Source organism: Periplaneta americana, chromosome 11 (genome assembly GCF_040183065.1).
Source record: "Periplaneta americana isolate PAMFEO1 chromosome 11, P.americana_PAMFEO1_priV1, whole genome shotgun sequence".
NCBI classification, from domain to species: domain Eukaryota; kingdom Metazoa; phylum Arthropoda; class Insecta; order Blattodea; family Blattidae; genus Periplaneta; species Periplaneta americana.
Genome location: NC_091127.1, coordinates 79,603,312 through 79,618,611, shown reverse-complemented (window position 1 = coordinate 79,618,611; position 15,300 = coordinate 79,603,312). Strand labels below are relative to the sequence as shown.

General features: G+C 34.3%; 1 protein-coding gene across 2 annotated transcripts in view; it reads right to left on the bottom strand.

Annotated features, from left to right (window-relative positions):
* LOC138709124 (ABC transporter G family member 20-like) overlaps positions 1-15,300 on the bottom strand; it is a 226,789-nt gene that overhangs the window by 87,710 nt on the left and 123,779 nt on the right. For both annotated transcript variants that reach the window (XM_069839660.1, XM_069839661.1), the window contains exon 3: positions 3,734-3,893. In XM_069839660.1, coding sequence (XP_069695761.1) covers positions 3,734-3,893 — 160 coding nt within the window. The remainder of the gene's footprint in view (positions 1-3,733; positions 3,894-15,300) is intronic.

The following is a 15,300-nucleotide window of genomic DNA, read 5'->3' as shown; positions in this document are numbered from 1 at the left end:
TCTGGGATCAAGTTCTGGCTACCTGGGAAGATTTCGCTAAGGACCAGAACTATTTCCGCGATCTGGTGGACTCAGTGCCCCGAAGATGCCAGGCAGTGATAGACGCCGGTGGCGTGTGGACAATGTATTAGATCCACATGTGTATTTCTTTTATTTTTCTTTAATTTGTTTGTTTATCTTTGTTTTATTTCGGGAAGAAAATTGATCTCCAAAGAGTTTTTTAAATTCTCCTAGCGGAGTCAGAGTTGCGAAATAATTCGTTCCACTACAGAAAATTAAAAAAAAATGAAGAAAGGTAACATGTAAAAAATTAGTTACCTTAATAAAAAATGTTATTGCCGAGAATCGAACACGGGCCTAAGGGATGGCAAGCCAACTCACTACTGACTGCTCCATCGGAGAGCCATGACGTAACCAGCGCGACGAGGCACATATAGCTGCTCGGCTTGAAGTCTACGGAGACAGCGCACATATAAACGTACTCGTGTAAATATTTTAATGTTCAGTACTAGTTAATGTTTCATTTGGACTGATTTATTGAAGCTTGGTGAAACCGGCCCTTACTCTAAACATTCCTCAAAGAGAAACATAACATATTATTTTCACAACTTTTGTCTGAACAGCTGTGGTGTTATCCGCCATGTTTAACTATTTGTTAAATGAGTTAACGGCCTGAAATCCTTCATTTAAAGTTAACAATCAGTTAAGCCAAACTGGTGTTAGACACATGAAAAAACTGTATGTTGAAGGTTTAACAGTCGTTAAGTGTTCTAACAATACTTGGACAAACCGGCCATAAGAGTGGTATCTATGAAACAGTAGCATTTTAAATTAAAATTTTACATCAAAGATTGTTGTAATAAGCTTAAACATGTAATATAAGCTTAAACATGTTAAGAGTAGTGCCTGTGATACAGTAACATTTTAAGTTAAAATTTTATATCAAAGATTGTTGTAATATAGGCTTAAACATTTCATTGAGAGTAATGCCTACGAAACAGTAACATTTTAAGTTAAAATTTTACAACACAGATTATCGTAATATGGGATTAAACATTGCATTCAGAGCGGTACCTGTGAAACAGTAGCGTTTTAAATTAAAAATTTACATAAAAATTGTTGTGATATAAGCCTAAACATGTGCCTCTGATACAGTACATTTTAAGTTAAAAATTTACATCACAGATAGTTGTAATATAGGCTTAAACATGTTAAAAGTAGTGTCTGTGAAACAGTAACATTTTAAGCTAAAAGTTTACAGCAAATACTATTTTATTATTTTGTAACACACAATACAGCCCCGTCCTTGATGCGGGAGTAGTTTGTTTTAATCGTACAGCACCACGCGCCACTACTCTTCGTCAAGTCATTTGGCTCATTGCAAAACCTCCGTACTCAACTTCAAAGAGTAGTGGTTAAGATTCCGGTCTCTAGTTATCATATATACATACATTGTTACAGTTGACTTCTAGTCGCAAAAGTGAATGTATCTTCTCAGACTTTAGGTTATAGTGAAGTACTACCGTTGAAATGCAAAGAAACTAGGAAGAAACGGGAAACGAAGCAGGATTGAATCTGATTTTTGAAGAAAGATAAAGGAAGGATTTTACGCAAATAAAGTGGAGGCGGAGGAAAAATAATAAAGGGGACAGAAATCAGGAAGAAAACATTAGTAGGCAAGAGGAAAAGAGAACAGAAAGAGGAAGTAGCAGAAGTAGGAGAACAAGATGGAGGGGTGAGGAGAACAAGAAGAGGGAAAAGAGTAAAAGAAGAATGCCAGAATTAGATGGATAACTACCAGATACTCATGAGTGAAAAACAGGATAAATTGATTCGACATGAAAAGCAGTTTTTCTATAATTCTTATATTTTATTATTTTTTTGTAAGATTAAAAGGACTACTACTTTAAGCTGAAAAATTGTCATTACTCCTTATACTGTATAAGCTTGTACTAAAGAGTTAGGCCTATCTGTATAACAAAAGAAAATCAAATAAACCTTCATTTAGTTTACAGTATTTTTATGTATATAGGCCTAGAAGCATGTATAAAAATGCCAAGCTATTTCTACCAAGTCTTACATGTAATTAGAAAAATTGCTTCGCTTACCATTCACTTGCTGACGGATAACTACCAAATTCTGAGACTTTGATTACATTCGGAAAAATAATTTTGTAAGGTTCACTGTTTTCTTACGATAATAAAATTATCAGATTAAAAATGTAGATTGGGGCAATGGCATTTGGAAGATTAATCGGGTGGCAGGGAGTCAAAAGTACTTAACCCTAACTTTGAAAGTCACTGTAGTTTTATCTCTGGAAAGTCTGTCAAGGGTTATTTCTACGTAAATTGTTAACATGCGAAAGTGTTTCTGAAGTTCAAAAATAGGCCTACTGTTGAAGTCAGTGCAGTCTTTGAATAAAACGTTCGGACGAAACACTGAAGTTTTATTTGCATTTCAGAATTACGTTTTGAAATGTATTTATTAAAAATCAGATATTTTCATAAAATTAGGAACAATTAACAAATTTTCATAAATGAATAAGAATGTCCGAATAGACCTTAAAAATGTGGACATGTCTTGCTAAATATGGACTTGTGGTACCGTAACTTTATAAAAGGAGGACAATAAAATTGGAGTTACAAGGAAGAGAAAACGATTTTATCAGTTGCATTTAATCAATCGAACAAGTTTAATTAACAGACACTAAAGAAATAAGTAGAATGCTATTCAAGAACTATTCTGAAATGAGAAATTCATCTAAAAATATGTGACAAAATATATAGTGAAAGGAACCTATTACATTAATTCACTGAAGTAATAGATCATAAAGTCAATGCCAACAACTTTTGTTAAATAAGTTTTCTGATACGTTCAATAGTTTTGAGAATGCGAAATATAACGTGTTGCAACGCTGCAAACAGTACTTGAGGTCATTGCTCCGCAGTGGTGGTGTGTGTAACTCCATCCACTCCGCAAGTCTTGAGAGAGGAGAATGTAATCAAAAACGTCTCATCAGATACAGTTCGATTAAATTACTGTAGATCAAAACGTAAAGTATTCAATGAATTAATTACACAAATTGTATTCTTTATAACGTTATAACAGCTTTAACTCTAAATTTAATACCATAAAACTTATTTAACATCATAATATCTGTTGATTTCTTTGCTGTTTACATAATTACAAAATTGTAAAGAATGTATATCCTTATAAAACAAAACTATTTCCTAAAAATTCCTTTACATTTGATGTAAAATCAAAATAACATTGTTACGAATACACATTTTGTAACTCAATCTCCGTTTAAGTTTCTATCTTTGAATAAATTAAAAATAAATTTGGTAAAGAAATTAAGTTTACAGTAATGTTAAGTTAAGTAACTTGATCGAAACGTACCTAATGAGACGTTTTTATTTACATTCTCCTCTCGCAAGTCTTGCAGAGTGGAGTTACACTCACCCTCGCAGTTGAGCAATGACCTTAAGGAACACCGGTACTCTTTGCAGCGTTGCAAGATGTTGTATTTCGTATTCTCAAAACTATTGGACGTATCAAAAAACTTATTTGACAAAACTTGTTTGCATTGACTTCATGTATTACATCTGTGAATGAATGTAATAGGTTCCCTTCCACTCTGTATTTTATATGATATTAATTTGTATCTATTCAGACCAAGAAAAGTAACGGGATTCCATACTTAATTTAATTTTACAAAGATGTAATATTATACCTGAGGCATATATCCTATCCTGGGGCCAGGTACACCACTCCCTTTAGAGCCTGGTCTGCCACCCAGCACCCAAATATCACCAGAATTGAGACGCCGTCGACCCACAATACAACTGAGGAGTGTTGTCTTACCACACCCACTGGCACCAAGCAGCCCATATCTGTTAACAGAGAGATAAGTGCAGTTTTAATATACCCTCTTCCAGTGGCTACTTCTTTTTCTGTGTTAGTGATGTTGCATACACCATATTTTCTTTTTTAATGCAATTTCCATTTTAATTTTCATTCCTACTAAATATAGGCTAAACAGAATTTTTTTTTCTAAAATTCACATTTTCAGCATCACATACCAAAAAATAGTTTTGAACATGTTATATATCTGTGTACAGCTATTTTTTTCTGAAGTAGTTGCTGAAATTTGTTCATATTCAGTATATATGAAGCAATTTATTCGGGAATGATGTATATGATAAATACAATCATAGTTTAGTAAAAAGTAGTAAGTTCTTATTTGAAATCAGAAACACAAACTGGTAATTAACTCGAAATCGATTCTAATTATTATTATTTTGTATTTTGTTTCGTGCGTAAGAGAAATTAGTAATTATAGCCGCGTCGCTGTTATTTCCGGCGTGGCACCTCCTCTTTGTTTATGTCTTAATTTGGCCGCGTTGTTGCACATTCTATATCTGCTTGCCGCCGAGCAGGTTAGTATACTAATTAACAGCTGTTTACTAAATATGGCAGCAATGGAAGTGCATAACGTCATCAGCGGCGAATGATGAGATGCAACGTGATTCGCTGCCGGAAATAACAGCGACGCGGCTATAAACTGTATGCAAAATTATTTATACCTTTAGTTGCGGAATATTTCTAAGTCATAATGATGGAAAGTAAAATACCTGCGCCAAGAATTGGGAAGTTAGGAGTAAAACAAAATTCTACACGACGCGTAATATATGCGTATTTACGCGTAAAATTACTTAATTTATGTCATAAATGTAAAAAAAATATAATAATGCATCTTGATTACACAACTTTTAACACTATATCACTTCGGAAAACGCATTATGTGTCTTTCTCGTGTTAAACCTCATACAAGAAATTAAATTACAACATCGCATACAAAACAAATAATACTCTACAAAAGCATCTCAACAAACAAACAAATACAACCACACAGACGTATACAAACTCAAATGCAACACTTGCAACAACTTCTATATAGAACAAACAGGCAGATCATTTCAAACACGTTACAAAGAACACATCACAGCCATAACAAAACTACAAAACACTTCCACATATGCAGAACACATCACAAATGCTAACTACACCTACAGAAACATTAACACAGACATGGAAATTCTACACATTCAACCAAAAAGCTACAAACTAAACACACTAGAACAGTACGAAATATATAGACAAACAATAACACATCCAAATGAAATTCTCAACACACAACTCAATTTCAGAACACACACACTCTTTGACGCCACATTATACTACATAAACACACCCCCACAGGAAACGCAAACAAAAGGCGCCAAGACCGGCAAGAACCAGCTCTGAAGATGGCCGGTAACAGGCTGAAACATGTTAACGAGGTAATGTAAATTTAACACGAGAAAACATAATAAGTTTTCCGAAATATAATAAATTCAAAACTTTTTATAATATATTAAATAAAGTTCAATTGTTACTCGAGTTCCCAGCGTGCATCATTTGCGGCAATTCATTCGAGCTCTTCATATTAAGTCTTCATTTCTTCAGCCGGTATCCTTTGAAACGATACGTCTGCACCACACAGTGTTTCCGCGTGTTGCTTAGTTACTCGCCGCGCCTCCCAGAAGAAAGGCTGCAGACAGTTTTAATCATGTTATTTTGTTTTTCATGGTTCCCTACGGTATATTTTGTCTACATTTTTTGTCGAACTCCCTATATCATTGTGGTAATATATGGGCTATTGTCTTTATGCATAATGCCGACTACATTAATTTTCCTTTATCCGCTGGCCGAAGAAGTCGTCCTGTTCACAGAGACCAATAAGTAAAATGTGACTAGTTGTAGGAAAAGGGACCTAAAGTCGGATTTTTCATTTTTTTTGTTTTTGCTTTTTGTGGTTTCAAAAAGAGGATGAAATACTGAGCATTTTAAAACAAAATTCATGGTTCTAGGTGCTATAGGGCCGTATTCATAGACTTTTTAGCGCGGGCTTTCGGTGGTTTATCGGCGTTTTTCGTATTAATAAACCACTGTTAGCGATAGGATATGATTTGAATTCTGTACTAGTAACCAATGGATAGCCGGGGCTAGCTTAGTACGCTCGTAGCGCGTGCTGCGAAATGTCTATGAATAGCACCCATGTTTTTAATATATTACTTATTGAATGTTGATATTACATTATGTACTTTTCGAGAAAAATGCAAATTAAAGTTTTCATTTATTTTCTTAGCAACCATAAGAAAGATTTAGGTATTTAAGAAGCAGTGTGTAAAACTATGTCCTAGTTTATTATGTAAAAAAGGCCTACAGGTAGCGCAAGATGTCAAAACATAGAAATGCAGTTTTTACACCGCAAATTAGTTATTTTGTTCTCCTGTAAAATTTTTCTTCACGACTTTAGGTCCCTTTTCGCGCAACGGGTCACAAATAGAAAAAACAGAATTTGTTGTCCTTTTGAGAACTCTGTGGACACTTTCCCAGATGCGGCAACTTTAACTTTTACCAAGACTTCTAGATTGTTCGCATAATATTGTGATCTGATAGTCTACCGGTCTTGTCAGTACAGTGAACGTATAGGAAGCCGCGATGCCTATATGAACAACAGCGAAAAGAGATTTCATCTTTGTGCAATAGTTACAAAAATAATAGTTACTTACGATAAAAGTTCGTAAAGGCTCTCTTTTTGGCTTCGCCTCGTGCCACAAACTTTACATGCGTGCCAAAAAGATAACTTTACGAATGTGTATCATAGAATGTTTTTTCTACGATAGCACAAATTTACATTAAACAAATATTCAAAATTGGAGAGATTTTAAGATCACGATTTTACGGCCGTCTAAACTTAGAACCATTAACAAATAAGTATCCTTGGAATTACAACCTGTTTCATTCCTGATCACAATATCATGGAAGTCTAAACCGGCCATACAATCAACAAAGCGGTTAGGATAAGTTGAAAGCTACTCGTACATTTTGTTGTAATGAGTACTATAGGATGCTACGGGCTAAAATGTAAATATGAATTATATATTTGTTACTTATTGTGTTACATATAATATTTACGTCATGAAAGATTGAATGAAGTTTGTAAGTACATTTAATATTGCACTTTCTTTGGCAGTGCGTAAAATGAAGAGCAGTACGTAAAGTGATTACTTACTTTTTACGCATTAGTGTTTTAAAGGCTCACTTTACGCAGCGATAAGTGAGTAAAATGCAACTTTAAGCACTATCGTAGAAAAATCATATTACCTTTTCTTCTGAACAATAAAACGTTATAATAAAATCGATGAAAATGGTAACGCACAAACTGACGTATCTATAGTCATTGTCATTACTTGTACAACTTATTGTGAATAACATCGCTAATTCTTATGAATTACTACTTAAAACAAATTAATTTAGGGCACAAATTAAATTAATTAATTCAGGAGTGCGTTAGTGAGGTTTTTAGCTATAAATGATGGACATTATCGAACACTTAAAGTGTTTATTGCTTCAGGAGAGTGCCGTTTGTGCGCAATAATGATGTAGATATTGGATTTAATACTTTTAGCAAGTTTCTTTATGGATGTGAGTTGATTGCCTTTAAAACGGCTTGTCTGTTTAGTTTTATTCTAAAAAAAAGGAAACCTGTTCACTTCTGTATATGCTTCCAAATATTGGAATGATCTCTGCAGCAAACTTACGTAATTTAGGAAAGCGGGAGCGATTAAGTGATTGATTGTTAAAAGGAAATAATATCCTTTTTCTTACATTGTTCCAGTTTTGTCACACACGAGACGAATGAATCTAATTGGAAGTTTGGTTAGGCATCTTTTGGTTTGACACTGTGTACACATCCCTGCTATAGAAGACCCTTGCTACTTCTCTTAAAGCCGCGGGGGGAAGCGAACTGTGTACCTATGAGCAAGGATTGACTTGAGCTGGCAAATTCCTACAGCAAGTACTCATTGACGGTGACAAAAGTCAGAGATGTTCACTTCCTCCGACTCTGTTTAGAAATCTGTCTAAACAAGTTCTGAAATCCTGAAAAAGAAAGGTTGAAAAATGAGTATATCAATTTATGTACTATATTATATCACAGTCTAGTATATACTGTCACGAAATTTGAGTTGTGAGGGTGCTAGGAACAATAGACTGTGCCGGTACTATTTCGCGTTGTCTGTAATGAGGCGATATTAGCGATTCTAATGGTTAGCAACTCTCTATGGATGCATATTTACTACGTATTGAGCTTCGTGACTGTATATACTCGTACTAGACTGTGATTAGACCATAATTGTCTTATAAGTCAGTTGAAGATGGATTTTATGCCAGTCATATGTTGAGGAAACTGAAAAACAAATATGATAAATGGAGGCTGGTCATTAATATAACAGAAAACCTAGTACCTTGTGGTAGCAGATGAAGACGACCTTGAAATTGGAAGTGAAACCATGAAAACTGTAAAACCTTGAAGTATCTGGGAGTGTCACTAGCAAAAGCAGGCATGAGCTACGAAGATATTCTGAATAAAATAGGTTTGGGAAGCAGTCTTTCTGAACCCCGTCCTATCGAACGACAAGGTAACTAAGAAAACGAAGACTATGATCTTAGAGAGTTTGTACAGCTGTCAAAAGAAAAAGTGGCCGCTCTCCTGAAACAATGTTCCCTTCGGGTATCTTCGCTACAATTCGGAGACAGGCGATGTTACATGTTGTTGGACCACGTTGCCTGATATCTACAGTTATAATTGAAGTATACTGTGTGTTATTCGATAGCATAATGGTAGCGTTCAAGCCTCTTATTCATGAGGTCCTGCGTTAGACTACAACCTCGTGCTTTTTATGTCATTTTTTGTTCTGTTTTTGAGAGAGACAAACTAGACATAATGGCTCCTTTCTCTTTTATGATTATTTTAGTAATTAACATCAGGTTCATTAATATATTATGCCATGACTTTATCATTATCATTATGATATTGTGGCTGCAAATGGAAAGAAAAAAGATTTTATTCTCAATAAAATATCTTTCGTGGCATAAACATAACAAATTTACTGGCGTCGGCCTTAAAACATTCAAAAAATTAAGCGTTCAAAAAACAAAACAAAAAGCCACAATTCAATATTTAGTCTATCTTCCTCTTATCTCGATCAACTTGCAGTCGAGTGGGCATGGAATTGACTAGTCTTTGCAAATAGCGACTGTCTTAGACACGATATTCCAGGCATTCTGAACATACACACATAAATGTTCTGTCCATGGGCAGGTCTTTCATTGCAAACCCAGCAATTCTCCAATCTTTCCTATTTTCTGCCTTCCTCTTAGTCTCCGCATATGATCCACATATCCTATTGTCGTCTATTATTCTTTTCAGCCAGAGACCCAACCAATTCCTTTTTCTCTTCCTAATCAGTTTCAGCATCATCCTTTCTTCACTCACTTTTTCAAACACAATTTTATTTCTTATTCTGTCTGTCCACTTTACACGCACCGTTCTTCTCCATATCCACATTTCAAATGCTTCAATTCGTTTCTCTTCAATTCGTTTCGTAATGTCCATGTTCTTTCCCCATACAATGCCACACTCCACACAAAGCACTTCACTAGTCTCTTCCTTAGTTCTTTTTCCAGAGGTCCGCAGAAGATCCTTCTTCTTCTTCTATTAAAAGCTTCCTTTGTTCATGTTTGCAGTTTTCTTGGGAAGGATAGGCCTAAATGCGGTAACATCCCGTTGCTACTATCTCTTTCGCATCTTATTAAATTCCAGGGGGCCCAAGCGTCGAGATGAGGAGAGTGAATTTGACTAATTGGGCCCTCCGGACTTCACCGAAAGTCACTGCAAGGGTTAAATATTAATTCTATCAGGATGTTTGACCCGGTCAGAGACCGGGAAATCTCAATTAGCCTTTGTCCCCCGCATCCTGGACTAGCTTCTACGAATCATCAGAAAATCTTAGAGTGTGATTGGGCCAATTTTTCCGAAAATGTTTCCACACTTTTGCTCTCGTAGCTCAGCGGACGAACGTCGGAATTTAGATGTCAACGTCTCAGGTTCAATTCCTCGTTACTCCTTTTCATTTTATTTTGGTTCAAGATAGTATAATGTAATAATACAAAAAGAAAAACTAATACCAGTATTATGCAACTGGATTTTTCCAAACATAATATTAAATTTATGTTATTTATATCGCTAAAGAACGATTACAATATAAATAACTTGAATATTATTTATACAGTATCACTAAAGAACGATAACAGAATATAAATGATAAATATCGGTTTGTTTAATTAATATATTGCGAAAGAACAATAACAATATAAATAACTTGAATATTGTTTTATAATGCTAATGAAGGAAAACAGAATATAAATGATAACTTGAATATTATTTAAATCGCTAAAGAACGATAACAATATAAAAAACGTGAATATTATTCATATCGGAATTTCACAGATTTATTACAGATGTATTTAAGAAATTGTAGAAGAATATTAATTAGTAACAGTGTCCTATTTATTCTTCTTGGAGCCAAATTTGTAACTTTCAAAAGTGTGGTTACCCTATTTATTTGTCTATGGTGGTTACTATGTTGAAGTGTATGTGTTGTAACGGATGCTTGATTTGTTATGTATGTGAGTCAGTTATGGGATGATTGATGTCGTCGCAATGTCGTAATTATAGTTTGATTGTGTTTGTGTGATTATTGTGTATTAATTTATGATGTATGGTACGGAAAGCTGCATATTTGTGTTATAGAAGTGTTACGTATGTGTGTTGTTAATGTTTTTGTATGTTTCAAATTGATAACTAATATTTGTTTTGCAATCGCAATGCCTAATTTACGGATTGTTTATGTTTTGTTTACATCGCGTAAGCTAATTTAATTTTCTTTTCCATTTCTCTTTATGCTTATCTTTTTAGTGTATAAAACTATAGCCCTAACATACAGTACATATGTAAAATAGGGCTAACCCCCATTGGAGATACAATAATAATTATTATTCATATCGTTATAATACGATAACAGAATACAAATGATGACCTGAATTTTATTCATATCTCTAAAGAACGATAACAAAATATAAATAACGTGATATCCATAAAGAACGATAACTGGATATAAATGATAATTTGAATATCATTTACATCGCTAAAGAACGATTAAAAAATAAAATGAAAACGTGAAGAAGGCCCGAACCCACGACCTTTGAATCATTAAACAAGCACTCTACCGCTGGTCTATGAGGCGCAGATATGGAACACTTTCATAGTTCCGGAACTGCTTGTACAAGCACATGCATCGTGTAACATCGCCGCGACCCGAAGTGGACTTTGAAAATATTCGCTGTTCACGAGTGCGGCCACTTTTTTTTTTACAGCTGTACATACATGGGAGCTCACTACTAAAAAAAGGGTAGATCAGAATTAGTCGCTTTGGAAATGGACTTCTGATGAAGGCTCAGCGGCATATCAAAGCTCTAGTATGTATCCATCGACAATATCAAAAAAATTATGCAAGTGGATGGCACCATAATACAATATTTGATTGAAACAATAAGTAGATTTAATTTAATTTTAGTTTATTTACTTTATTTAACTATAGCTAGTGAGTATAAATTAAAATTATGAAATAAAAATGATTCTAGTCACTACCGTAAGAGCCAGGCTCGTGTACGTTGTGGTCTTAGCCAATAATATAACATAAAATTTACAAGGATAGTTTACTAAATGCAGTAAGTAACTTAATTCAAACAAATAAATAACACATAAGAGCAAAAAAAGAGAAGAAGAAAGAGAAAAAGAGAGAAAAACACATTTAATATAAATTGACAATCAGTCAGAAGCCAGTAATATTCAATAAAAGCATGAATATAGTCGACAAAAATAAAAGGTAAAAATACACAAATTTGTTAATATTATAAATCATGAATAATTTTATAAATTTTTTTTTTTTAAGTTTCAATTTTAAAATATTTCAATGATTTATGATTTGGAAAACATTTTAGTTAGAAAAATAATATTGAACACCAAACTAAAAATATACCTTAAGGTATACCATTTAGTTGTACGTTCACATCTTGAAGATGACTATACACGACATAAATCTCTGTACGACATTTGACATTGTCCAGCACTATTTGCATGTCCCGTGGGATTTCTTGAATTTCGATTAGAATTTTGTCCTTCAGATCTTGGCTAGTTTGGTATACTTTTCTATTGAGAAAACCTCACAGGAAGCAATCAGCTGCCGTAGATCAGGCGACCGTGCAGGCTAATTTATGTCGCCAAAGCGAGAATTTCTTAATAATGCATTTGTGTATGATAATCACGGGAATTTAATTTTTGTACAGTTTGTAACTTAAATGGACTGAAGTGTAAAATATAATGTAAGATGCGCTTAACACGTCCGACATACCCTAGGCATGTGAATGCTGAAGAACAGACAGACAGAACTCTGCTGGAACGCCGTTCTCAGTCTCAACATTTTCTGGACTACGTACCTTGCAGATGCTTCTTATGACTGTTTGTTTGCTTGCTTGATGCATAATTATTGTTGATGATAAATCAGTGTTCACAGGGTAAAGTGAGCTATATCCAAAAACATGATTTTATATTTGTAATGTTTTAATTTTAATTTTTCATTAGTATCATCATCTGGACAGACGTCCCTCATGTCAGGTGATGGCCTCACATCACGTTAGAATTGATTTGAAGACTGTGGAGACGAAATCTAAGACTTCCAATATGTCAGACTTCTTTTCTCGAGAGATCAACTGTGGGCCATCGTATCTCGCCATTGGAGTGAGACTTCCAATTATTCTCCTTCTTCAATCTGAAGTTCACTGCTTTGAAAGGTTCATCATCATGAAGTGTTGGTTTATAAAACAAAATCTATGTTTAATTATCATCTAGAACCTTCCTGGAGACACCTTTAATAAGAAATTCAACACTCATGATGAGCGGATAATAATGTGGAGAGTGGTTTCTGATACGTTTTGACTTTAAGTAGAACTGATAGGTAATTTTTTTCTTCATCATCTCATTTGAGGCGGGATTCTTTTACAATTTACGCCTTTAAATATACAACGAAAAAAAAATTATTATTATTATTGTTATTATTATTATTATTATTATTATTATTATTATTATTATAAATTTATGGTAACATTTCTTTCATCTTCCTGATAAATCTATCATCTTTGGCAGATTTTGAACTCCAACTATCACCAAAAACAACCTAATTCCGTTATATTTGTAGCCAGAAATTCAGTATTACAGTAGATGATCGGATTGTTAGTACTATTATTATCATTATAGTTCATCTCATTTGTTTATTTGTAGACCGTAAAGAGAAAATGTTCTCATTTATATTGTATAACAAGTAATTCTCGCTTAATTTCCTCTTAGTTGGAGATAAATATAACGTTATAACTAGAGTTTGAATTTCAGGATAATGTGAAATTATACTCAAAGAGTAAACACAAGTTGTTAACTTATATTCATATTTCACATCAAATATATTCTTTAAAAATTCTGAGCGAAAGCTGTGGATTTTTTAGATTGATAAAAATTCTTAGTAAAGCTTCCCTTCCGAAGAAAGTACAGCTCGAACCCTATATCGTAAATATAAGGTACGTAAAAGTGTAGGGTGGACACGAAATAAAGGAGAAATGTTTTATAAGGAATAAAAACTTCAACAAAATTTACTACTTACTTTACTACCAATATGAAACCTGTGAAATATTTGAAAACATTCTGCTTATTGATTTTCTTTATAGTGGTCAACTTGATCATCATTCAAGCCGAAGCAACCTTGATGTCTTAATTTGACATTCTCGCATGCCTTCCTGCAGAAATCCACGGGAATTGAACTCCTACATAATAACTTGTCACAGATGAGTATTGTTTTGAATGGTATGTTTACGCTTTATTTAGGTGTCCCCAGAGAAAAAGGTCAAGTGGTGTTAGGTCGGGTGATCTTGCGGGCCATTCAATAGGACCCCGACGTCCTATCCACATTCTCGGAAACGACCAATCTAGTCATTCCCGTACTACCAGTGCGTAATGCGGCAGAGCTTCGTCTTGTTGTTGCCACAAGTCTTTAAGATCACTAAATATTCACCCCTTATTTCGTGGCCTCCCGATCCTCTGTTTCTGAATCAGAGGGTTGGACTCAATATTTACCAGCAGCTTCCCGCCCGCGCCAAAATTTGACTTTACTTTTCATCTCATCGTGAAGAGTACTTAGCCCTTATGTGAAAATGCAATTTGACATTTCCAGGTTAGCCAATTAAGAAATGTCAGTTGTAGGCTATATTAGCATCATTGACGTGAGTGTGAAACCTCGCGGGGCTGTCACCTAGTGGAGCGATGTGCCATGGTTAAATTTTGTGAATGACTGTCAACAATATTACGATCATTGGGAACGGAACTGGACACCCTAACCCATTATCTCCTGACCTAGTTGCCTCATGAGTGATAACTTATTGGTGTTACTTATGAGGTTGAAACCTGTCTTAGGACAGTTGACTAAACAACAACATTATGTTGTACGTAATCGCCAATTGTAATACCAAGATGAAGTAACAGTTTAGAAAGCTTAACAGATAGGCTACTCTCACGTCTGGTGTAGTTGTTCTGACTGCAAGAGATGTTTTAGTGTCTGCAGTCATAATATTAATAAGTTCATAATGATATGCCACTGAATGTTAATTTTATTTAATAATGAACTTATGAATGAAAGACAAAGTGGTTAATTAAAACTACGCAATATTAAAGACGGAAATTAAGGCTTACATTGGAATGAAAGTAATCAGACTGTGTTCTGACATGTCATTATTACAGTGCTCTCTGATTATTCGTATAAAGTCTATTTCAGGCAAGAATGTTATTTTCACACTTGTAATAGTCGTAACCCGGAGTGTGAAATACCAGATACGAATTTTCAGAGTTATTTAACATGTAATTAGGGGAATACAGTAGAATTATTTTAAAATTATCTAAGGATTATGAAATTGTGTAATTTATGATTCTCGTATTGTATAAGGATTGTAACAAAAGCTATGAGCATATTAAAATCACGATTCAAGAAGGCTGTGCACATGAACAGATTCCTTAAGAGAGAAACTCGTTAATTTTGTTTACTTCTGCATGAAATTACCATTCCGATGCACATATTTGCTACCATTTCCAAGAGCCGAAAAATGCCTTTGCAATACGTACTATGGTCTGGCATTCCGTAAAATCAACAATGTGTGACATCTTGATTGGTGTCGAAATAGTAGCCTCACACTGATACTTTGTAAAATCCAACAGATTCCAAATCCGGACTGTGTAATGGACGGGGACAGAAG